This window comes from Dipodomys ordii, unplaced genomic scaffold, assembly GCF_000151885.1.
Source record: "Dipodomys ordii isolate 6190 unplaced genomic scaffold, Dord_2.0 Scaffold63, whole genome shotgun sequence".
Taxonomy (NCBI): domain Eukaryota; kingdom Metazoa; phylum Chordata; class Mammalia; order Rodentia; family Heteromyidae; genus Dipodomys; species Dipodomys ordii.
This window is the reverse complement of record NW_012267279.1, coordinates 7,717,372-7,744,825: the sequence shown is the minus strand read 5'-3', so window position 1 is coordinate 7,744,825 and position 27,454 is coordinate 7,717,372. Positions and strand designations below refer to the sequence as shown.

The window sequence follows — 27,454 nt, the reverse complement described above, 5'->3', positions numbered from 1 at the left end:
CTCATCTCATTCCATGTCCCTCTCTATTTACTTTCTTTGTTCTCATGGTATCCACTCTGCTCTTCCTAGAACAGTCCAAGCATGATCATCTCCAGGCTTTGAAACATGCTGTTCTAATTACCTGCCCTATTCTTCTTCAAATGATGACCTGGCTTGCTCTCTCTGCTCTGCCTTCACTCTAATGTCAAGATATCACAAAGTGCTTTTTTCAGTGTCCTGTTAGAATTGGTGCCTCCCTTCACCACACTCTTGACCTTCGTATATGATGCAGCTAATCTCTATTCTCTTACATAGATTGTTTTTCTTACTTGTTATCACCTCATGAAATCATGTACTTTTGTACACTTACATTATCTACCTTTGTAAAATTCTACAAAGGCAAGGTTTTATTTCTATTGTTCCCTCAGCTCCTTCATGAAGAAGGGAATGCATACATGTAATTGTTGAATATGTAAGTTAGTAAATAAACTCATACATTCAACCAATATATGTATAGAAAACATCAACTGAGCACTTTCAGTTCTACAGAAATCCTTAATCCTACTTTTAATCACTAGCCTGCCTGCCAATAAAATGAGTTGCAGAAGAAACTTTTACTTAGATTTTGTTATATGAAAGGATTATAAACATCAAAAATGTTGGAAATTTTTAGCAGTTTACTGAGCAGGCTTATTTGTTGATGTAGTAATGCCTATTAATCAGAAATATCACATTTGTTTATCTCTATAAGCATTTAAATTTGATATTTACATTTACTTTTTTTATTCACTGTCTTTAAAGGAGTCCAAAATCTAATAAAAAATTATTTGTAGCAACCCAAATGTAGCTGGAAGTCAAATTGTGTGCTTTATTTCACAAGAACAAGTGACTCTGTTTTTGAAACCCATGCAGTTTAGGTTGTCTTGAAACTCTCTATCATATAGCCACAGTCTCCTGAATGATAGGATTATAGCTGTGCACATAGCCAAACTTGGCTAACCACCTCACACTTTTTTTTTTTTTTTGCCAGTACTGGGGCTTGAAATCAGAGCCTTGTGCTCAGTTAGTTGGCTTGTTTGTTTAGCTTGAGCTCTACCATTTAAGCCACATCAGCTCATCTTTCTACTAGTTATTTTTGGAGATGGAATGTGCTGAACTTCTCTACCAGGGCTAGCTTTGAACTGAGACTGCTGACTAGCTAAGATTACATGAGTGAGCCACCAGGACCTACAGGAAATTTCCTTTAAAAAAAAAACTATATGGTATTTTTGGAGAAATGTCTGTTTCTGCCTTTTGGTGTACATAGGCCATAAAATAAAGAAATTACTTACTTAGAAAAATATACTGATTCAGTGAACTTGGTGATCTAACTTATTACATGAATCAAGGTAACAATTTCAGGAAGCAGGGCTTTGAAATAAATATGACTGGCACTTAATAAAGAATGTCAGTCTTTACCATAAAATTTTCTTATGCAAAAAAACTATGGTATACAATGAAAGCAATGAAGAAAAGCCTCTTGAAAGGGAATTCTCCAACACAGCAAGCTGACATCGTATCATGGTATCTAGGCAAAGTTTCCAGAAAATTGGCATAGCAATGTTTGCTGTATAAAAATTCCACAGCAAGTTTCTCATATGAAGAAGCTTTTCAGTTTGAAAACTAAGCAATTCAATCTTGAGATATTGTAGAAAAATCTCAAACCACAGCTACAGTATTGTGCAGAGAATGTTACTTTCTGTGAAAAGTTATGGACACACAAAAATAAAACAATAAAAAAATAAAACCAGTAGAAATAGCAGTAATTGCTGGTTTTTAAACCAATAACAAAATATAGCTTTATGTACTTTTAATTTTTCAATTGTGATTTCCAGTAGTTGTACAGGAATTACACAGCAAAATTTATAAAATTTTTATAAAATGTAAGAGCTACAGCATTTCTTGTATTATACCTGGTTTAGCTGAAATATAACCTTTGAGCATATTTGAAAAATCAGGCGTGAACTTGTTTCTTCCAAAACAAGGAGAGCCTAAAGAGACAATAAAATGTTTCCTTGACCTTTACATATGATGCAGCCAATCACTGCTATTCTTATTTAGTTGTCCAGTCCTGTTACCAATGAAAAGTTCTCTCTCAGCCGGGCACCAGTGGCCCACGCCTATAATACTAGCTACTCAGGAGGCTGAGATCTGAGGATTGCGGTTTAAAGCCAGCCCAGGCAGGAAAGTCCGTGAGACTCTTATCTCCGATAAACCACTCAGAAAACCGGAAGTAGCTTAGTGGCTCAAAGTGGTAAGAGTGCTAGCCTTGAGCTGAAGAGCTGAGGGACAGCCTTCAGGCCCAGAGTTCAAGCCCCATGACCAAAAAAAAAAAAAATTCTCTCTCAAAAGTAGCATGGTTGAGAGAAAGAGGACTGGACTAAGGGATGGAAGTCCAATTATCTGGAACATAATTAAGCTCATGCATGTTTAATCTCTAGGGGAAAGGGGACATATATAAACATATGTGTGAATACCACTGCAAAACTTTAGAAATATTACAGAACTCATCAGTAAATCATTTTAAAATTTCACCCATGATTGATGTTATAATACATAACATATAATAACAAAGGTTGGAAAGAACAACTCAATAATCAGATGATAAGCTGTTAACGATAACTTCCTTCAAATGCTGTCAACAGGTTATTTAGCTAAGAAAGTATAAGAAAAGGGCTGGGAAGGTGGCTCAGTGGTAGAGCGCTTGCCTTGCATGCATGAGGCCCTGGGTTCGATTCCTCAGCACCACATAAGCAAAAAGAAAAAAGCCGGAAGTGGTGCTGTGGCTCAAGTGGTAGTGCTAGACTTGAGCTGAAGAGCTGAGGGACAGCACCCAGGCCAGAGCTCAGGCCCCAGGACCGGACCCAAAAAAAAAAAAAAAAAGAAAGTATAAGATAAAAGTTTCCTGGCACTGATTGCTCTTGCTTTGACATTTTATGCCTAACCCCTACAGCTCTAGAAACATTTGGAATGTTAGTGAAATATTATACCAACTAGATGAATGAGAAAGTTAACAACTGACAGTAACCAAACCTTTTTTAAAAATGTACTATATAAATTGTCACAGGAACAGAAAAACTTTCCAGACTGAAGGATTTAAGAAATATTACAAATCAGACATTAAATAGTAAGAGTTTAATGTTGCTATTTAAGTGTCATTACTATATTAAATCTTGTCTTGTATTTATTATACATTATCTCAAATTCACTATATTTAATTTTAAAAATCAAAAACCTACCTGTTCTTTGCCTACTCTTTATTGTGTGTAAATGTCATCTCCAGTCTCCTTATCATTTATGCTATAATCCAGAGTCATCTCTATTTCCTTTACCTCATCCAGGCCCTAAAACCATTGGCAAGTTGCACTGATTCTTCTTGTAAAAACCTTTCTGGTAACCAATTTCACTTTTCCACAATAAGGATGATACATACACATGATATTAGAATTTTAAGTAATGATGTAAGAGATGAGAAAAACAAGTATTTTAGAATTCTGTGTTAAATATTTCCTCAGTTACAAATTAAAAAATACAGTATTTAATATTTGAAATACTCCAGATTCTCAATTTATAAGTTTTAAAGGGGAAGAGATGTTTCGACTATATTGGAACATACCACCTCTGTAAGTACAGAGTAGTCTCCCATTATATATGAAGAATATGTTTTAAGTCCCTAGTACACACCTAAACTATGGGTAATATTGGCCTCTATATACCCTGTTTTCTCCTATGTCACACTTATGATAAACAATAATGTGTAAGTAGATACAATAAAATATTAAGAACAACAGCAATAATAAAATAGAATAATGAATAAAATATGCTATAATAGAAATTATTTTAAACTTGGGAATCGGGACACGTACTGTTAGCTTTCACCTGTAATCCTAACTACTCAGGAAGCTGAGATATGAGGATCATGGTTTGAAGCCACTCCAGGCAGAAAAGTCCATGAGACTCTAATCTTTAATTAACCAACAAAGAGCCAGAAATGGAGGTGTTGCTCAAGTAGTAGAATGCTAGTAGTAGAATGCTAGCCCTGGATAACAAAAATCAGGGACAGCACCCAGGCCCCAGGACTAGCACATACACACAAAAACAAAACAAAAAAACAAAAACAAACAAACAAAATACTTATGCATCAATTATCTTTTACTCTTGTAGTTGATATTTTCAGATCCAAGCTGATGGCAATGGATAACTACAACAGTGGAAAGCAAAAGTATGGGTAGGGATACTGGTAACAATGATGACCATAAATGAGATTAAACCATTGCCAAAAAATAGTATACATTTTTTGTTAAGAAAAAAAACAATTTTCCAGTAAAAGAAAATGTTAAGTATTCTAGATAATATGCTTCATACAAAGAATATTCAATGACGTTTCCAAGGATCCATGAGAAAGAAAGAAAGAAAAAAAGAAAGAAAGAAGGAAGGAAGGAAGGAAGGAAGGAAGGAAAGAAGGAAGGAAGAAAGGAAGGAGGAAGAAAGAGAAAGAGAGAAAGAAGAAAGAAAAAAGAAAAAGAGAAAGAAGAAAGCGAGAGAAAGAAGAAAGCGAGAGAAAGAAAGAAAGAAAGAAAGAAAGAAAGAAAGAAAGAAAAGAAAGAAAGAAAGAAAGAAAGAAAGAAAGAAAGAAAGAAAGAAAGAAAGAAAGAGGGAAATAATTTTTATCAGTAGTTGGTTTTATGTATGAATGTACAAGAGAGCACAGCCTGGATAGTATGTGTCTTATTCTCTCCTTTGTAGGCAAGGCTAATTGTTTGCTGAGTTTTTCCTCTACATTATAGAAATGATACAAAGAAGGCAGAATTTGTTAAAAGGAAAACTATTAGAGTTTAGAAGCAACAGAAACAGAAGGTAAGATGAACTGATGTGACTAGAATACATGAATTTTTCATGTCTGTCCCCTAAGTTTTACTATCTTGTAAGGGTGCTCTGGTTCTGAAGAAGGTGATTCAATGCTAGTTCAAATTAATCAGTGGTTCAAGGGTGAAAATGTGAACTAAGTCAGTTAAGGAGTGCATTTCATTTTTGTTCCTAAAAATCATGAGAATCCAGAGGTAAATTTACTCACCTGGAAGTATACTATGTCTATACTCAATCTTGTGCTGGGGATTTTTCCTGAAAAAGAAAAAGAAGCAAAAATAAGGCCTAGTTTTCCAATTAATAAAAATTATTGACATAAACTAAGCTAGAAAGTAAATAATCTACAAATAAAATTAAGCCATAATACGCCTTGTATTGAAAAATATTTGCCTTTTAATTATAGTTTTTGTTGAAGGCCTATTCCATGCCAAGTACATTTCTAGGTGCAAAGGGAAAATAGAGAATTAGATATAAGTTCATCAGAGAAAGTTCTTTTAAAGAATGTTAAAAATGACACATACATGACATTATTCATAGCAGCAACAATACAACACAATGGTTATACATGATTAGTACATTGATTAGTACCTCTTTCTTAGGGGACCAACAAGAGTGAACTGGTGTACATTAGTAATAGGTATCTGCTGAGATATTTTTACTGGACCAAGTTTCATTAATTTATTCAGGAAATACTGCTTGAATGTCTCACTATATTCTGGCTCTAGGTAGGCAATGAGGCTAAAATATTTGACAAGATACACATTCTTGCCCCTAAGGAGACAGTCTGGGGGCAGAGGCAATACAGACATTAGATAAGCATTTTCTTAATTGAAAAACAACTTCTTTTAAGATGGGAAGTAACTTCTTATGACATCTTTCAGGAAACAAGTACTACATAAAGGCTTCTTCTGTTTCTCAGCTTAAATATTGTTCTTTATTTTGCTTTTCCTTTGGGACAACTAAGACATCTTGTGTGGGTGTGTGTGTGTATGTGTGTGCATGTGTGCACACATGCACGTGTGTTTATTTGCATGTGTGTGCCAATCCTGAGGCTTGAAACTCAGGACCTTTCATTCTTACTTAGCATTTTTGCTCATAATTGATGCTCTACTGCTTAAGCTATACTTCTAGTTCTGACTTTTTCTTGGTTAACTATATAGAATATATATATAGTATATATAATCCCTATATATTCTATATAATATTTTATTAATAATTACTAATTATTAACAATATTATATATATTTATGAGTGACTAGTACCCAGCTCTAAAGCAACTTTTGACAAATTCAATAATTTGTTACAGATGGATATATATTTTTCCTGTTAAGTCTTCCCCTCCAACTTTGTATTTCCTGATGCATCAAATGGATTAAAATGGCCAGTCTCAGGAAGCAGATTCCTAACCAGAAATCTAGTTTGAGTTCTGAAAGTAAACAATAAGTATGGTCTGAGTGCTCATCCACCTCCTTAGGTACAGGTGAGCAATATGAGACTAAGATCTATGCTTTCCAATTTAGACAATGACCATATAATGACATAGATCCAGGAAAATTAGTGAACTAGATTTTTAAATGTTGAAATAATTAGATGAATAAATCTTTCATTTATAAATTCCTTTGTGGTATTGGTATAAAAATGTCTCTGAAGGCTCTTTTCTATCATTTGAAAAAGTGTTCACTTTGTGAGCAAAATATTTTGTAATAAAATTATGCTTTACAAGTAACATATTTATCCCTTATGCATTTGACACTCAGTGGGATACTGATGAGCAAAATGAAGTTAATAATTTCTAACCATATAACCATCTGCTTTATAAACATTTGTGCTTCCTTGTTTTCAGCCATGCCGACTATTTGCTCCCAATATTCTCTTTATCCTCCTCTTAATCTGTTGGAAAACAGGGAGGAATATTATAGCCTTCCTTCCATGGCAGACTTTAATTAATGCTACTTTCAAGACTTGCAACTGAAACCCCTAGAGTCATTTTAACATTTGCCAACAAAACTTTCTCTAATGACCAAAAGTTTTTCTACTCATGTTGTTCAGTAGAAACTGACCAGGAGGCTACTGAGCACTTGAAATGTGGCTATTAGAGCTAAAGAACTGAATTTAAATTTTTTTAATTTAGTTTTGCTTAATTTTTTTTAATTTAATTTTATTTTATTTGTGAACATACTGTAGTTTTGCTTAATTTAACAGTAAAGTTAAATTACAAACAGCCAAATGTGGTTAGTATGGCAATCATACAGAACAACACAGGCTTAATTCAAAAACGAAGAAAAGGAATATCCTCCCTGCTCAGAAAAGATTAATATATATAATTATAACTCCTCCCTTAAATAAAACTTCTTCCTTACAGATTCTCAATAGAAGTAAAAATTGTATAGGTAGAAGTGTTACTATCAAAAGTAAGAAGATAGTGACTAAAATAAAATCAAGAGTAGTGATTAATATGGAAAAGACTTAATGTGAATCCTGGTTTATCCACCTCTTATAGGCTGCCTAAGCTTCAGTTGCCTTGTTTGTAAAAAGCAAATATCAGAGACATAAAGCTGTTATAAGACCCCCAGAGATAACACATAGTAAGTCCTTAGTCCAAGCACTTGGTAAGTGATAATGTTAACCACTGACTCATTGATTAATTCAAGAAATAAACACACACACACATACACACACACACACACACACACCAAGAAATAGTCACAATACTTATTTCATGTCTCGCTTGAGTCGGATGTCAGTGATACTTGGCTATTATTACTAGTCTCTTTTCTTTCTTGTACGTTTTCCCATAATGTAAGCATTGAGTGTTACAAGAGTGCAATGTACAGTTAATTAGTCATAACTCAACAGTTTTGAGAAATGGAAAAAAAAAGATTCTATTCAAGATTGAATGCTTGGGGTAATTAACCCAAATCTGACCTTTTGGAGGAAAGGGATTTTCAGACTTGAAAAGAATAAACTAGGTAACTTGGAAGTGATGGGCAGCCATAAGGAAGCACAGCTGCAGTGCTGATTTGTGGGAAGACCTTCCCTTGCTGAACATGCTTGTGCAAAGCACTGAACATTCAGTTCTGTCATTTTACGTATATGAATGTTATACATACTAAGGAAGTATAATTAATGTTGGGCACTAGGGGAGGAGGAACCAAAAAGATGAAGACAGGAATATGAAAGGTATTCTTTATCCTGAATCTAGAAAAAAGATTACTGGTCATTTGAGACTGGCCATTTGAGGCAGCACAGTTGAACTTTGAAGTGTTTCTTCAAAGGCTCATATGTTAAGACCAGAGTTTATGGAAAACTTAGAAGGTGAGATCCTGATGGAGAAAATAGGTCACTGAGAGCAGGTCCTTGGTTCTCCTCCATTCCTCTCTGCCTCACATCTACCAGGAAGTGAACAGCCTTCTTTAGCTTTTATGTGAATCTCCAAAATGATGTACCATTTTTTCTGTTTTCTAAGTTCAGTAAGCTCTGTTTGGCAAACAAAAGTGTACATCTATTTTTGGTACCCTGGGTATTGTATATATGTTTATCTGAATTATGTAAGGGAAGAGGAACAACAAAATAGTGAGATGAAGGACAAAGGGGAACCAATGCAAAAGAAATACTCACAAGATAATATGTTGGAAATTATCTGTACAATTTGCGACGGGAGGGAAAGTGGGAGAAAAATGAGAGAGGGGTAACAAGTTTGACAAGAAATGTACTCACTACCTTACTTATGTAATTGTAATCCTTCTGTACATAACATTGACAATAAAATTTAAAAAACATTAAAATATATATACATTTATCATATACATATATCATATACAACAGGATGTTTTGAGTTAAATGTATTGTGGAACAGCTTAGTTGAATTAATTGACATATACATTATCTACATTTTTATGGTGACACTATGCCATCAACTTTCAAGTATAAAATGCATTGTTAATGTGATATATATACACAATGGAATTCTATGCCTCCACCAGAAAGAATGACATTGCCCCATTTGTTAGGAAATGGAAAGACTTGGAAAAAATTATATTAAGTGAAGTAAGCTAGGCCCAAAGAAACTTAGGTCCCATGGTTTCCCTTATTTGCAATAACTAGTATATGTCCGAGACAAGCAGAAAAGGTCAGATAAGTTGATGTTAGGTGAAATGAACCCCAAGATAAGTATTTAAATGTTTTTGCTTTCATGCAATTGTTTCTAACATATTTATAAGATGATTTCTTTGTTGTTTTGTATGTCCCTCCCCCACGGTATAACCCCTGCTTTCACTGTATTTGATGTTGGTATAATTTGTGGAGGGGAAGGGAAAAAAATAAATAGTTTAAATAGGGATACAGGTGGACCCATTGCAATAATGAGATGTACAAATCATTATGTTGAAAAATGAACTTTACAACTTTGGTGGGGGGGGTGGAGGGGTAAGGTAGGAGGGACGGGGAAGAGAGGGAGATGGGAAGGGATGGGAAGGGGAAACAAAGGAGGCAGCAATGCTTGATAAGAAATGTATTCATTATCTTGCCATGTAATTGTAACCCCTCTGTATTATATTTTCACAATAAAAAATGCATTGTTATTAACTGTATTCACCATATTGCACAACAGATTTTTTTCATTTCTCCCGCATCTCCAACACTGTGTTTTCTGTGACCAACATCTCCCTAGTCAAATCCCTGACTCCAGCATCTTCCCAGTCCAATCTTCCCACCAACATCTATCTTTCCAGCCCAAATCCCCCCTTCAGCCTCTGCTAATACCATTCTACTACTCACTACTTCTATGAGCTAGACATTTTAGATTCCCTATGTGAGATAATGAAGTATTCCTCTCTCTGCCTGGCTTATTAGTAACATAATATCCTTCGGAAGATTTTCTTCTGCAAAGCAAAATAATAGTCCATTGCAGCATATTTCTTTGATCCATTCATCTATCAATTAAGTTAGTTCCCTGTCTTTGCTATTGTGATTAATGCTGCAATGAACAAAGGAGTTCAGGTAATCTCTTTTATACAATCATTTCCTTGTCTTTCACTAATCCTTGCTAGATTGTATGGTAGCTCTATTTTTGATTTTTGAGAATCCACAATATTGTTTCCCATAATGGCTATACTAATTTTCATTCCCACCAACAGTATGCAAGGGTGCCTTTTCCTTTACATTTTGCCAACATTTATCTTTCACATATCTGTAGTAGTCATCCTAATGAATGAGGTATTATGTCATCAGCTTTAATTTGCATTTTTACAATTAGTGATACGTATTTTCCATATTCTTGCTGGACACTTGTATATCCTCATTTGGAAGATATCTATTGTGGTCCTTTGACCATTTTAAAGTCAGGCTTAGTTTTCTTGCTATTTACATATTTGAAATATTAATACCTTTCCAGATGTATGGTTTAGAGATATTTTCTCCCTTATTCAGGTTCTTTATTCCATTGATTTGTTTCCTCTGCTGTGAAGAAATTTTTAGTTTAATATTTTCCCTCTTGTGTATTTCTACCTTATTGTCTGTTTTTTTGGGGTCATATCCAAAAAAATACTGCACAAACCCATATCATACAGCTTTTCCATTCATCTTCTGGTAGCTTTACAGCATAGGGTCTTATATTTTAGTCTTCAGTCCATTTTGATTTTTGTTTATAGTATGAGATAAAGTTTTAAATTTCATTTTTCTGCATGTGGATATTTATTTTCCTAACACCACTTGTCAGAGACCATTTTTCCTTCCTTTTATTCTTTTGATGTTTGTTGACAACCATCTGACAGTAAAATGCATGGATTTCTGAGCTTTCTGTTGTGTGCTGTTTTAAGTATTTGGGGGGGGGGGAGGAGGAGGCCCGGTCGTGGGACCTGAACTCTGGGCTTGGGCGCTGTCCCTCAGCTCTTCAGCTCAAGGCTAGCACTCTACCATTTGAGCCACAGTGCCACTTCCGGCTTTTTTTTTCTTTTTGCTTAAGTGGTACTGAGGAATCAAACTCAGGGCCTCAGGCATGCAAGGCAAGCGCTCTACCACTGAGCCACCTTCCCAGCCCTTAAATATTTTCTAACCTATTCTAAAGTCAAATAGTATCATGCCTCTAAGTTTACTAATTTTTCTCCATAGTTTTGACTATCTAGGATCTTTTATGATTCCAGAAATATTTTTAGAATTACTTTCTTCTATTTCTATAAAAAATAATGTTGGAATTTGTGTGTGTGTGTGTGCACGTATGTGTGCACATGCACCAGTCCTGGGGCTTAAACTCAGGGCCTGGGTGCTATCCCTGAGCTTTTGTGTTCAAGGCTAGTGCTCCACACTTTGAGTAACAGCTGTATTTCCAGCTTTTTTGTTACTTAATTGGAGATAAGAGTCTCACGGACTTTCCTGCCCAAGCTGGCTTTGAACTTCAAGTGCCCAGCAACATTGGAAGTTTGATAGTAATCTGAATTAGCAGAGCATTTAGGGTAGTACGGACAGTTTAGCAATATTAAATATTGCTAAAATATCTATAAATTATTAAAAATTTTCATTTATTGTTGTCTGCTATTTTTCCATTAATGTTTTATAGTTTACCATGTACATGTTTTCACCATATTGGTAAATTAATTCCTTTGCATTTCTTTTTTGAAGGTATTATGAATGTTTTTCTTTAATTTTGTTTTCAGATAGTTGACTATTAGTGTTTACAAATACTACTGACTTTTATGTTGATTTTATATTCTATAACTTTACTGAATTCATTTATTACTTCTAACAATTTTTTGATAGAGTAGGGATTTCTGTCTATATAAGAGCATGTCATCTACTGTATTTTTCTATTAAATAGGAAACATGGCATTTGTTTTGGTACCTTTACAACTTCTTTTTTTGGGGGGAGAAGAGGGTTGTGTCATGGGGCTTGAACTCTGGGCCTGGGTGCTGTCCCTCAGCTCTTCAGCTCAAGGCTAGCACTCTACCACTTGAGCCACAGTGCCATCTTTTTGCTTATATGGTACTGAGGAATCGAACCCAGGGCCTCAGGCATGCAAGGCAAGCGCTCTACCACTGAGCCACCTTCCCAGCCCCCCTTTACAACTTCTTAAGAAAAATAACCAAATGTACTCATTACCTTACTCATGTAACTATAACCCCTCTGTACAACATCTTCACAATAAAATAAAATTTTTTTTAATTTAATTTTATTTTATTTGTGAACATACTGTACAGAGGGGTTACAATTACATGGGCAGGATAATGCGTACATTTCTTACCAAGCATTGCAGCCTCCTCCTTTGTTTACCCTTCACATCCCTTCCCAGCCTACCCCCTCCCCCCCATCCCAATCCTTCTCCTTCCCCCCTCGCCCCCAATAAAATTTTTTAAAAAGAAAAATAACCATTTTTAAGAGAAAGAGTCATCTGCAATACAAGCAAGTTTTTAATTCTCATTGATTGGAGTACAAAACAGTTTCTGGACTGAAAATGACCTTTCAATAGTTAATGCTAATTTGTAATTATGATATTTAGTAAACTTCAGTCTATGGATCCTGTCAGAAAGCAATCCCTTTGAAAGGCAGTTTTTCTATTGGATATATACCAGAGTATTCCGACTCTTAACTATGTTGAAATGACTGTCAATGTGCTGAAACTGCTTTGCACTCGACACTTATAAACAGTCAAAGTACTCATTGAATCTTTTTACAGAAACCTAAGACTGAAATACATTAGAATTTCCTGCCATTAACAATTGGTATTGCTTCTCCAGGAAATGATGAAAATTTGACAATCATATTAATCAGAGTCAATTGTAACAGGTTCCTGAGGTACAACTTACTCAGCACTGTAAGACATTAAGCTCTAGTCAATTAACTCAGGTCACCTGGGAACACTGAGTTATTTACAAATGTTTAATAGAGAGATGCTATTCCATCTAGGCGTATTTTGTAGAATCAGAAGAGCTGAACCAGAATGTAAGTCAGTGACTTAGGGCAAATCTGTGAACCAAGCCTCTTTCTTTGTCTGAAAGGCAAACATAGAACTAGTTTCTTTGTTCTCAGGGTTAGATGAAATAATATATATATGAAGAGCTGTAAGCTATTAGGCCTTTCACAGATATTAGTAATTTTTTATTAATAAGTCTTTTATTGTGGAAATACCATACAGAGGGGTTACAGTTACATGAGCAAGGTAATGAGTACATTTCTTATCAAGCATTGTTGCCTCCTCCTTTGTTTCTCCTTATCATTCCTGCCCTCCCATTCCCCCTCCCCCACCTGCCAAAGTTGTAGGTTGTCTTTCGAAATAGCATCTTGTACATTTCATTGTTGCATAAAAATCAATTTCATTTCAAGATGTCCAACAATATCTGAAAATCCTATGTGTCAACAAAAGTAATTCACAATTAATACTAAATAGGTAAATTTTTCCTTCACCAATACATACAATTCTGCTTGAATGTTTCCTCAATCATATTTCATACATTTATGCACTAATTTCTAATATTTGGCTAAGCAAATTAATTCTTAAGAATCAGTTATTTCATAGGACATACTATCTTTTCTATATAAGCTTACATCAAGGGCAAGTGGCAGTTATGAAAAAAAAATCAAGGTGACAAATTTTCCCTAGAATAATAAACAAGTCCATAAGATTTTATAAATCTGAAGTGATATATCTAAGTTCAACTTCAAAATTGGTTAACATGGTTTCATTCATTTTCATGTGTATACACATTCTATTTAGTGCTTAATTTACCAAGTAAGACTAGGAGTGATGCATGAAATTCTATTACTCACCACAGGAAGAGAATGAGTCAGAGACAAGAACAACCATCAATGGGCTATGCTGGATATTATGTATCTAATGTTCTAGTTCAGACAAGTGCCTTAAACTAATCAAATCCATCAAATAGAGTGAGAGTCTTTTAACAATAATCAGTGTACAGCACAAGATATTTAAGATATTTAAAAGGAGAATGCCTTCTAGTTTTTTTCAAATTACCTTTATTTTCAAATAGAATTTAATTTTGTCAGAAAATGTTAACAACGCTTATAGTCTAGGGAAAAAATTAATTTTATAATTACATATCCTGTTCTAAATACTAAACCTATATATTTTAGAAGATATGAAAGTATTTTTACTATAATATTCATCTAATTATGCTATCAAAATTAATTTTCCTGTTACATCCTTGGATGAAATTGCAGAAAATGAGATACATCTGCATATGTATAGCTTCTTGCTTCCATGTTCATTCTATACTGACAAAACTGTGACCCTACAGGATAATATCTGGTAAAACAATTTTTAAAACATGCAAATTAAGCCAGGCACCCATGGCTTATGCCTATAATCCTAGCTACTCAGGAAGCTGAGATCTGAGGATCACGGTTCAAAGCTAGCCCGGGCAGGAAAATCTGTGACACTCTTATCTCCAATAAACTACTCAGAAAATAGGAAGTGGCAGAGTGGCTCCAGTGGTAGAGTGCTAGCCTTGAGCTGAAGAGCTGAGGGACAGAGTTCAGGCCCAGAGTTCAGGTCCCATGGCTGACCAAAAATAACAATAACAACAAAAAAACGAAAACATGGAAGTTTAAGCAGTTGGCATGTAGTATAAGACTACTTACCATAGTATACACAACCCTGAGCATACCTAGATATAACAAAAAAAAAACTGAAATTGCCCAAATTCAAGAGATTAAAATAAGACTGGAAGCAAAATGATAATGATAATCAAATATAAACCTAGCATTCAATTAAGATATGTTTCTATTTGAGAATAATGTATATATTGTTTCTAGTTTTCTAAATATAATTTGTTGATTATTTCAGTGGGTTATTTTATAATACATAACAATTTAGTATTTTTCACATGTGGCTATAGTAAAAATAAATGGCAGGCCAATAATCTGCTTTGACCAAACTAAATTGAAAAATTGTATCATCCTGAAATAGTGAAAACATTTTCTAGCACTAAGCCGAATACAGCTAGTAAATAATTTTCAAAAAATTTAAAGAGGTTGGGTGATTGTAGCTCATAGCTGTAATCCTAGCTACTAGGAGGCTGAAATCTAAGGATCATAGTTTGAAGCTAGCCTAGGCAGAAAAGTCCATGAGACTCTTATCTCCAATTAGTCAGCACAAACCTGAGAGTAGAGGTGTGGCTAAAGTGGTAGAGGGCCAGCCTTAAGTGGAAAAAGCAAAGGAAGAGCCCTAGTACAGGCATACAAAGAAAAACCAAAAATAAGGAAGTGGCGCTGTAGCTCAAGTGGTAGAGCGCTCGCCTTGAGCTGAAGAGCTGAGGGACAGCACCCAGGCCCAGAGTTCAAGCCCCACGACTGACTTTCCAATATTTTTCTAAATGAATGCAAAATTTATATTAAAACATTTTCACTTTTCCACATCATTATTTTATAAAGTCCTTCTCCCGTTGCAGGCAATGAGTAATCCAAGAATAAATTAAAGAGTATGTTATTAATTTATTCACTGCTTTATACTTCACAGAATATTTTGAAACAGATTAATTTGTTTTATCTCAGCTATATTCCTGAGGCAGATGGAACGGATTTATCAAATGGGTTTTAGTGTCTTTTAAAGATTAAGAAACTATGACTCAGGGGTTTATGCAATTCACCAGAGCTCTCCTTACTAATAGATACAACTGACATTGAAGCCCATGTTTTCTGACTCTTTACCTTCTACGATTCATATTACACTAGTCATTTCATATCCCCATTGTAAAGTACATGCCTTAAAAATTTGAATATTGAGATAATCAGGGGAGATACAAATGCTATAAAATCTATTCAAAGGTAACCTTCAAAATACAGACTTTCAACGATACAGAAATAAAAGGTAAAATGTCTGTGACCAGCAAAAAAAAAGAAAAGAAAAACCAAACTAGAATGTTAAAAAGTTAACTGATCATAATAAAACATTGGTTCTGCTTAATAATGATAATAAACCTAATAGATATGATTTGCATAAGTATTAACAATTATGTGAGAGGAGATAGTTTGCGAATACATATTATAATTCTGCAATTAGAATTTCTATTATTTGTTTAACTAGAAAGTTAATGATTCCTCAAATTACCTTATCTGAAGGGTTTTTTGTTCTTTTTTTTAGCTATGCTTTTTTGTCATTTTGTTAAATATGGAGGTCTCTTGTTTTTTAACTATACTTTGTCATGATATTAAAATGATGATTACCATTGTTATTTTAGAAAGTCATCACCAATTCTGGACTGGAGGAGGTAGAAGATTTGATTTTGATCTCACTAGCTCAATCTTTCTATTTCCTTATTTTTGAAACAGTAGGTAAAGTACACAACAGTATCTCACATTCTCCACAAATCTCTCGTAAATAAAATTTACAAGAGAAAAAACTTCAATTTTTATTGGCAACTAGAATCAGAATGTAAAACAGCTTAGAAGGGGAAAAAAAAATCTTCCCTATTTCTATAGCTATGTTTAGATATAGAAATGCATTTATTAGCACTTGTAGGCTAGTGGCCCTGGAGAGATTTCTGTTGACTATTCCCTGCTCTCACCTCTTTTTAGAGGCATAGATACAACAATGTTTTATACCATTTGTCTTAATCAAGTCTTTGTACTTTTCTCAAGAATAGTCACATTTGGTTTTGCTTCTAGAAAAGATGTAAGGCACCATGGTGAACCAATACTCTTACAACCAGAAAAAAAAAAAAACCTGACTGATTATTACGTGTATGACAGAATTGTAATACTATAAAGTAATTGGCATATTTGACAGAGCATTGTGTAGTATTAAAGATTCATTTAACCAGAGTACTGGTGGCTCACCGCTGTAATTGTAGCTACTTAGGAGACAGAAATCAGAAGGATTATGATTTGAGGTGAATTCAGGCAAAGAAGTTCATGAGACTTCATGTCAACCGATGCCTGGGCACAGTGGCACACACTGTCATCCAGTTTGTCAGATGAGATCAGAAGGACTAGTGATACCAGCCAGCCTGGGCATAAACATTTGCAATCCCACATCTCAGCAGAACGATTGGGGCATGGTGGTACATGCCTGGCAACCCAGTTATAGTAGAACAAGTACACAGGGGGTTTGCAGTCTAGATTAGTATGGGCAAAAAGTGAGTCTACCTTAAAAGCAACCAGGAACATGTTTATCTTTATAATTGTCTTTCTAAAAGCTTTTTCTTTCATTGAAGTTTTATAGTTCCTCAAGAGATGTTTTTATAATTATACTTATTCCTAAGTCTCTGATACTTTTTGATGTTATTATAAATACTATCTTTTTTATTTTCTAACTGGTTGGCATTGGAATATAGAAATTCAATTGATTTTATATATTGATCTTCATATCAAAAAACCTTGCAAAGCACTTATTAATATTTATAATTCATCAGAAGGCTACTTCGTATTTCCTATGTATATAGTGATAATCTGTAAATGATGTTAAGTTTCATCTCTTCCTTTCAATCCTTATCCTTTCTTTTACATTGTCAAGGTGATGTACAGAGGGGTTACAGTTACATAAGTAAGGTAATGAGTACATTTCTTGCCAAACTTGTTAACCCTTCCCTCAATTTTCTCCTACTTTCTCTCCCTCCCCTAAAACCCCTCTCAAGTTGTACAGATCATTTCCAACATATCGTCTCATGTATATCGCTGTTGTACTGGTTCCCTCTTGTCCTTTGTCTCGCTATTCTGTTGTTCACCTTCCCTTCCCTAATTCAAATTCCTTATCCTTTTTTTTCTTGGTCTTGTCTTACTACACCTGCTTTGAACTTCCACGGCAAAGACAAATGGAAATACTAACAATTGGCCTGCTTGTCTCATGTCTGACTTTGGAAGGACACTTTTAGATGTTACTTGCAAGAATATTTGCTGCACTTTCCATAAATATTCCTTATAGTAATGACCTACAAAATCTGTTTTGTAGTCCATTTTTATCATGAGTAAATGCTGATTTCTGTCACTTTGGGGGATGTCTATTAATATCTATTCTGATCATATGGTACATCATTATTTTTAATATTATAACATGGATTCCTGAAAAAATTCATTCCTTAAAATAAACCCTATTTGGCCATATTACATTTTCCTTTTTATTTATATCCTGACTCAGTTTTTAGTTTTCTCTGGTACTTACAACCACACTGAAAAGTAAGCTTGTCTCGTAGTCTTTCCTTTCTTGCATTATTCTTGCTGGGTTTTGTAAAAACTTATCAGGTTTTTTTTAACCTTTTGTGAAATAACCTATGCAATAATTTTTTTCTTGAAACAACTGATACAACTTGCCATTAAACCAATATGACCTCTAATTCCTCTGAGTACACTTAATTATGTATTCAATTTCTCTAAGGTTATAGGACTGTTTCACCTTTTTTTTGCATCTGCTTTTGAAAGTTGTATTTTTCTAGAAATCTGTCTATTTCTCTTAAATTTTCATTTATTGGCAAAGTCAATCATAACATCCTCTTATCTGTATTATGCTCTTTCTGCTCAATGGAGCATTTGCTTTTCAGAAACTAATGTTGTCCTCTTTTGAAAACTACAATCATTAACACAGTGACAACTTGAGGTGGCCAAGTAGGTTCAGTAATCTGTAGTTGAAATTTTCTAAAGAAAAGATGGCTATGTTGGGATAGGCATCGTGGTACATTCCTGTAATCTCAGGAGGGTGATGGAGATTAAAAGGATCAAAGTTCAAGGCCAGCTAGGTAAAAAGTTAGCTAGACCCTATCTCAATAAACCAGCTGTGGTGATGATTGTTTATAACCTTAACTACAAGGATAGAAAGATAATCATAGGCTGAGCCTTGTGAAAGTGTGAGAAGCTAAAGAATAACTGAATACTAAAAAGAGCTGGGAGAGAGGCTCAAGTGGCAGAGTGCCTGCCTGGCAAACTCAAGGCCCTGAATTCCAGCTGCAAAAATGTTGTTCTAGTATTATCTATTCTAGTATTATCCCTATTTTTACTTTGGTAGTTCAGTTCAATTCAAATTCACCAATTCCTTAAATGGAGCTTTCAACAAGGACAAGATCCTTTCCCAGCTAGATCCTTACTGCGTAAAGGGGGAACATTCTGATAATGCAACATTCTTAAAAGACAAGCCCTGCTCTACTCATGGTACAGAAACACAGAAGACAGGCACTCTTACTCTTCAGTTATGATTGAATTTTAGGTGTTGGCAAGAATGGTAAAGTAGCACAAGTCAAGAAAGCAGAGAGAGTCAGAGATATCTTCAGTGGGTATGTTAGAGGGAAAGACCTTATATTACCTGATCTGCATTCTGAAGTTAGAAATAAAGACAGTTTCAGGTATTTATAATATTTGAAACTTCAACAGTTTAGGATTATCTAAAAGAAACAACATTCTACCAATTAACAAAATAAAAATGTGTTATTTATGGAAGCTTAAAAACCATAGACTTGATAAGAGAATCTGCTCAAAATAAAGAAAAGAGTTTAGATTAATGTACAGACATGAAAATAGAACTAGGAAACTAAAGGGGATGAGTAGGGTTGGAAAAGCTGGGGGCAGAATAATAAAAGGGTGAAACTAATGAATATATATATATACACAATAGAATTCTATGCTTCCATCAGAAAGAATGACACCACCCCATTTGTTAGGAAATGAAAAAAAATCATTTTAAGTAAAGTAAGCCAGACCCAAAGAAATGTAGTTTCCCTCATTTGCAATAATAAACCCTCATGGTTTCCCTCATTTGCAATAATTAGTATATGTTAAGGATAATTTTATCAGATGAGCAGAAAAGCTCTAAAGCTATGTATATATGACCATATAAGATGATGCTAAGCAAAATGAACCCCAAGATCTGGATATAAGAGATCTTTATTTGTTGTTGTTGTTTTTAATGTACTATGTGATTTTTTTGTTTCTTTCATATGTTCTTCCCCCTATAGTATATCCCCTGTTGTCACTGTACTTGATTTTGGTATCCTGTATCTTGTATATACAGTTATCTAACTTGGGGAGGGAAAGGGGAATAACAAAATGCTGAAACAAGGACATAGGATGACCCATTGCAACAATGATACCCACAAGACACTATGCTGGAAATGAACTTTATAACTTTGGGGGAATAGGGAGGAGTGAGGGAGGTCAGGGAGGGAAGGGATAGTGGGAAAACAATAAAGGAGGGGGTAACAATGCTCCACAAGAAATTGTACTCATTACCTTACTCACGTACCTGTAACCCCTCCATACAGCATCTTTACAATAAAATAATTTTTTAAAAAAAGATGCATTGTACACATAAATTGGCCAGGGTGAATTTAAACTTCTTTGTACAACTATTTAAATGTAAGAAAAAATAAATTTTAAAAAAGAAGAGAATGTCCCATCAGAGGTAGAGCCAAACACTCAAGTTCCTTACCTGTAGCAAGATGCCCCATAGGGGCATTCAGGCCGGCTATCAACCTCTTCTTCACCCACAACTTGTACATCTCCATAGTCGGCATCACCAGGGTGGCTGAAGCATTGGAAATGGACAGGATTCTTCCTATGATGGTGACAAAGGAGTATTGTAGATATCTAGTGGCTATAGCAGGTATCAAGCAATACACAACTGATTGTTTTAGAATAAGAACCCACACACTATGTTGATAACATACAGTTGATGATATCTAGTCAGTACAGGACTCTCACAGAAACTATAAATCTCTAGTATCAAATGCTTTATAAGCACACATATGTCCATAATAAACACATAATAGAAATATCACCAACATATGCTTCTTAAAAAGTTTAAATAAAGTGCTTACATCTATGCACCATCTGCTAAGAAAATGAGCAGAACAAATCCTTTTAGAAATCTTCTACAACATCCTATGTGTCCCCTTAATCATTAAACCCATTTGACTACACAAAGCTCATTCTACTGTTCTAAAAGTATTTCTCAAACTCTTCAGTCCCAGGCCTCTTTCACAACCTTAAAATTCATGAAAATTTGGGATAGTGTTTGTTTATATGGGTTCTTTTAGCTATTAGAAATATGTAAGGATGATAGTGGCACTGTGGCTCAAATGGTAGAGTGCTAGCTTTGAGCACAAAAAGGCTCAGGGACAGCACCCAGGCCCAGAGTTCAAGCCCCACAACTGACAAAATAAAAATAAAAAAAGAAGCTGGGCACCAGTTGCTCATGTCTGTAATCCTAGCTACTCAGGAGGCTGAGATCTGACGATCATGGTTCAAAGCCATCCTGGGCAGGAAAGTTGGTGAGACTCTTATCTCCAATGAACCACCAGAAAACTGGAAGTGGTGCTGTGGCTCAAGTGGTAGAGCACTATCTTTGAGCTGAAGAACCTAGGGACAGCATTCGGGCCCAGAGTTCAAGCCCCACAACTGACAAAAAAGAAAAAGAAAAAAGAAAGTAATATATAAGGAGAGATTGGAAACATTTGTCCTATGGGTTGGAAATTTCAAGACAAGGACAGCATTTGGCAATTGCCTCCTGCTGAGATATAACGATGGAAGGAAGGCACAAGTGGGGTTGTTACAGATAAAACATGAGGCGTGGACCTACTGTGTAACACCCCACTCTTATAGTACCGAGAAAGCAAGAATTTACTCGCGTGAGAAAGGCATTAGTTCATTCATGATAAGTTCCCTACTCCCATAACCCAATCATGTTTATGCTATTTTCAAATATTGTAATTTCATGTGTATTTTACATGCCATATAAATTATTATTGCTTACCCTAACCAATATTAATCTAGTTATACCATATTTTCCTCCCAGATGTCTAGGCTTCCATTTTCAGGGCCCTTCCTTCCTTCCTTAACATTGAACTCATTTCTTATTGTCTAAGCCCCAAGACAACAAGTTTGGCAAGTGACAAAGAACAAAGACGACTCATTATCCTGGCTGCCTCTGGTGTTTTCAAATGTGAGGGCTCAGCACTCCTCATTCTCACTTGTCTTCAAGATACTTCACAATTGCCAGAGGTGAAAACATTGTCATATCCTATTAACTCTGAAATGATTTGTGTGACCTTTCGTAGATGAAAGTTATAGGTCAAATTAAGGAATAAATATTTTATTCATTAGTAAGGAATAATTCCAATTTATATCTTATTTTTAAGGTTTACTAAGGAAATATACAGCCTTAATAGAAAAACTGTATAACACCAAAGAATAAACGTTTCAGAAAGATTTTTTTGTTTGGTTTTGTCAATTGATTTATTTTCCTTTTTTATTTTTATTTATTTTTTTGGGGGGGGTCCAGTTGTGGGTCCTGAACTCTGGGCCTGGGCATTGTCCCTCAGCTCTTCAGCTCAAGGCTAGTGCTCTACCACTTGAGCCACAGTGCCACTTCTGGCTTTTTTCTTTTTGCTTATGTGGTGCTGAGGAATCGAACTCAGGGCCTCATGCATGCAAGGCAAGCGCTCTACCACTGAGCCACCTTCCCAGCCCCTTATTTTCCTTTTTTAAAAAATATAAGATGACTATTTCATACAGGCCAGACTTGAACTCTTTGTATAGTCCAGAATGGTCTTAAATTCTCTAATTCCCCTTGCCTCATCTTCCCAAGTGCTATCTAAGATCACAGGTATGCACTACCACATCTGCCTTCAGAAAAACTTTTTTGGAAGCAACAGTTTCTACAAACAAAGCTAGATGTTATTGTGTTGTTATTTTTTTAATAAAGGACAAGATAAAATTGCTTTAGAAATGTCAAACCTCTCTTTCTCCCTCTCTCTCTCTCTCTTTATCTCTCTCTCACTCTCTCCTTTCTTACCCATGGGCAAATGACTGAGGCAAGAATGGTATAAACGTAGGGGACTTATAGAGATAGGAGATTAAGAGAACGTGAGGCTTGAACTAAACCAGTAACATTGAAATTGAAGAAAAGCTACATTTAAATGGGATTTTATCATGTATACAAATAACAAGAACTCAATATATGTCATTTTCTCCCTTTTGTTACAAAAACATTTTGGATTTTTGGTTTCAGTGTTAAAGATTTTGATGTATCAATTATATCAAAATTTGTTTTAAGAAACCTAAAGCTAAGGCTGATTAAAACTAAACATGAATAAATGATTATAGACAAAATATTCAATCATCCTCAATCATCTTTTAACAAAAATGAATACAAAATTTTAGCATTTATCCAAATACTAAAATGACAACATACTTTTAAAAAAAATTGGAGGGCTGGGAAGGTGGCTCAGTTGTAGAGTGCTTGCCTTGCATGCCTGAGGCCCTGGGTTTGATTCCTCAGCACCACATAAAAAAAAGAAAAAAGCCGGAAGTGGCGCTGTGGCTCAAGTGGTAGAGCGCTAGCCTTGAGCTGAAGAGCTGAGGGACAGCGCCCAGGCCCAGAGTTCAGGCCCCACGACCGGACCCAAAAAAAAAAAATTGGAGCCTGTTCTAGGGCTTGAACTTAGGGCCTGAGCTCTTCCCTGAGGCTTTTTTTTGCTCAAAGATATTGCTCTACCACTCGAGCCACAGGTCCACTTCTGGCATTTTTGGTAGTTTAGTCGTGATTAGAGTTTCATGGACTTTCCTGCCTGGGCAATCCTGAGATCTCAGCCTCCTAAGTAGTTAGGATTACAGGTGTGTACCACTGGCGCCTGGCTTCTAAAATGAGTATGTACTTTTAAGAGAAATAATGAATATAAAATAAATAGAATGTGATACAATTACACTTTTTGCATGGAAGACCGAAAATGTACTAGCATGCACTGTTTATGTTATTTATTTAGACAAGTTGCATTGGCAAACAAGTATTTTTGAAATGAGACTGTGTAATTATAGCCATGTAATTATAAACATTATAATGATGCCATAGCGTAAGAGATTATCATTTAAACTCACAAAAGTTCATTTTTTAATTTCTAAATACAAAATTAGAAAAAAAATCTATTTTCATTAGAAAAAATTTAAAGGAAAGTACACGACTGTGGTATGATGCCAAAGCAATCTATAGTTATCTTAATAATTAGACTATATACAACAACTATTTATGAAACCATCTCTCTAGTACTGAGCCATTACATAAGCAGGTATTTAAGTCTGAATGATTCCATTTTCAAGTCTAGATTTGCCAGTATTTAGACCTTTGCATTAGTCAGCATGTCTACCTATAAAACATTTAATTCCCCATTGTATCTTAAAAGCCTCTGGCAGGATTTACTAGAATGCATACAGAAAGTGCAACCCAGTGATAACAGTAGAAACATGGTAAAGCTCCCAACCTTTAAGTCAGTGGGTTTTTATTAGGTTTTTAATACACTATAGCATAGATCCCCATGGCTCTATGCTACTGAATCGTGGCAATATATTCTACCTATGAGTTCATTTTACCTGTAGCAGTTTGCCCCATACATGCAGGATGTCCTCTTGACCTTGTTTCCTTCTGAATCTAGTGGAACTGAATCAGTTGCCTTTGCATGCAAAGTTTCAGGACTAGAGGGATCAGAGCCAGAATCAGGATGGCATCTGTCAGACTCAGTAGGGAATGACTTGCTTTGGACACTCAAACAACTCTCAGAACAACTTGCTGCCTTGTCCTCTTCATTTGGTGTTTCCTTAGTCACAACCTCATGTTCATCAAGAATAGTTTTGTTTCTCTGTGTTTTCGTCTTTGCACTCTTCACATTTGTATTATTTAATGTAATTGGAGAAAATGAATCTAGTATTTCCTACAAAAGATCAGGGAAAAAAATCAGAAACCATTAAACTGTTCCATGCTCAAAAATAAAAATTTGATGAAGATATGTTAGAACCCATTCAGACAAAAAGTATGTTTCCTTTGAAATGGTCTGAATAAGTTTCTGTTTAACCAATTTAATTTAAAGGTGCTTTGCACCAAGAAAATATTCTCATTAGAATTGTAGAACTTTTTAAGTTTACACCTACTACCAGCACAAGGAATAAACCTAGTCTTGTTTAAAAAGACCTCTAATGACTTAACACTTCCTGTAGAGAATGAACATTGCCCAGATAAATGCCAGTAATCCTGATAACCACCTCTAGGCTCATGACAATGTGTTAACTACACATATGCTCACTCCTTGTCAAATAAGGATTCATGTATGATGGATGTCATCTAGAAACAGCTAGTTTCATTGCTTAATTCCAATAGCTCAAATTTACTAACATATTATTGAAGTAAGGAGGTCAGGTCTGGCTGGCACCATATGGGCCACATGGTGGATTTTAGGGTCTGGCCTCTTGCCTTCAAGCTGAGGGAAGAAAACACCTGCCCAGATCCCTGGAGGCAGGGGTGGGCACTTGGCTGATAGGTTACTGAATCCAGTGCCTGGGACTGGGAATTTCCTGAGGATCTGCCCCCTGCGCTGACCTATTTAGGCCCGGACCAGCCTAGCTGCCAGGAGGCCATGCCACGTGAGTCTATGTGATCTTGTCCTGTGTCCTGTCTCCTGTCTCATCTCCAGTATCATAGCATCTCAATTCAGCTCTCCAATGAAGGTGAATTGGCTTGTTCGTATTGTTTTTGTTCTTTCTTTTCTCTTCAGCATGTTTCCTAACAACAGGTGGTCTGCAGTCTGTTAAATGTGTAATAAAGACTCCAATATTCTATATTTCAAAGTATGGCTTCTGGTATGATTTATCTTACAACATTATTGGGCTAAAACTAGGTGTTTTAATATTTTTTTCTTTTCTTTTTAAGGAAACATAGTATATAACTTCAAAACACTACTTCCATGACTATCATCTTGCTAATGAACCTAGGTTTTATAATAGTTCTGTATACTAACAGATAAGCAATGAGAACAGCAATTACTTGGCTATTTCTTGGCTGGTGGCACTAAACCATACATTCTACATTCTACTTCCAAACTGCTCAACTATTCCCCAATCTCATCCTGTTCTACTGCAGAACTGACACATTCCAGGTACTAGAAGTCTGAACTAGGAATTGAGTAATCCTAACCTGCCCACTGACTTGACAGTCCAGTTTTCATTTTCCCTATTAAACAGTGATCAGCAAATCCACTAGATATCCAGTACAATGTCAGTCTCTGGTTCATGTTGGTATTTAGAAATGGCAGAGGTAATACTCTTAGAGTGTCATTCTCCTCTTGATTTTAGAAAGGGAGGCAATAATTCTCCCAACAAACTGCAAACTCCCCATACCTTGAAACTTTCAGCCTCTCTATTTTCTTTATAAAAAGCCTGGGAGTGGGAGGGTGAAGTCTTCATATACATTTCAAAAGGCTCAATGAGGAAGAATAGATCCTCATTGCTGGGGGCTCCTTTCAAATATGAGATACTTATGTTTAGTACCTCTGACCCCAGCTTCTGGCCATAGCAGTAGTTTGAGGGAGATGGGGGAAAAAATCACCCTAAGCAGCCTATCCCATTTATTACAGGGAAAAAAAGACAAAAGTAGGGAAATGATAAATTAGAATACATTCCTATGAAACATTGTACAGAAATTGAAATAAGAGTAACCTCTCTAACGATGCTTTTAACAAGAACAGAATATATACAGTGTGCCATTTAGCTCCTTGTATATTTATATATCTACTTGTATAAATCCAATTAGAACATTTAGAATCGTGGAAAATATTAGTAAGAAAATGGGATGGAATAACAGGACAAAGCCAAGTTTTCCCTCTTTATTCCACATGTTCCTGTAGTCTATTTTTTAACACTAAGCATGTATTAATGTTGTGAAAAGCCCAAAGAAAATGAAATATAAGAAAGAAAATGTATAACATCATAATTCAATTTCTTATTTTAGTTCTACAAAATATAGAGAAAACTCTCTTTTACTTAAAAAATCACTTTAAATCCCTACAAGGAGCATGTTTAACATGTTAACTTATTGTGAAAGTGAAAGAAACATGAAAGCCAGTGACAGTACTATGGATGAGAGATTCTCAAATATATTTGAAGAAGCTCCAAACCTGGAATTCTTAATTCTCTTCATGGAATTCCATGAAATATTGATACAGAAAAGACCCTTGGCATTCAAAATTTAACACCCATGGTTTCAATCTCCATTACATGCAGTAATTTGTAAGTTTACTGAGACTTAGAAGTACTGTGCCAAAGACAGAGCTTTGAGCTTGAACCAGTCATTGAGGTGATAAGCCAAGGAACAGGAGAGATGGAAGACGCTCTCTCTATAGTAGATAGAAGACAGAGGGGTTCAATTTTTTTGTAAGCATCCCCACCTTGCTTATTTCTTAAGATTAGATGGAAATGTTAAAAAAAAAAAGTATGGAAATGTACGGAATGTTAGAAATTCCTAAGAATGACCATAATTTCTGCAACAGAAACTGCTGGAAGGTACCTTTGGTGCTTGGCAGTGGCTAGAATACACTAATAAAGCTAGTAAAATAGTCTGATAACTTGCCCAAAAGCTCTTCCCTGCCCTTCAACCATCTGAACTCTTAATGCATTGCCACAGACAGGATAAAGAACTTTCCTTAATACAAATTCAGTGAGGTAATCTGTTATCATTTCCAAGCTCCCCTTGGCAAGAATGTCTGTGTGGCTAAGTTGTCTTAAAAGTCCATCAATTCCATTAGCATCCATACATTAAGAACTGCATAATCCCAACCTCCCTGTTTCATTCCTAAGCTAATTCATATATTCAGCCACTAG

At 35.3% G+C, this 27,454-nt stretch overlaps 1 protein-coding gene across 1 annotated transcript in view; it reads right to left on the bottom strand.

Annotated features, from left to right (window-relative positions):
- Aplf (aprataxin and PNKP like factor) overlaps positions 1–27,454 on the bottom strand; it is a 51,900-nt gene that overhangs the window by 2,888 nt on the left and 21,558 nt on the right. Inside the window, exons 7-9 of the mRNA XM_013022456.1 lie at positions 24,179–24,516; positions 20,244–20,369; positions 5,093–5,139 (exon numbers count right to left, since the gene is read on the bottom strand). Coding sequence (XP_012877910.1) covers positions 5,093–5,139; positions 20,244–20,369; positions 24,179–24,516 — 511 coding nt within the window. The remainder of the gene's footprint in view (positions 1–5,092; positions 5,140–20,243; positions 20,370–24,178; positions 24,517–27,454) is intronic.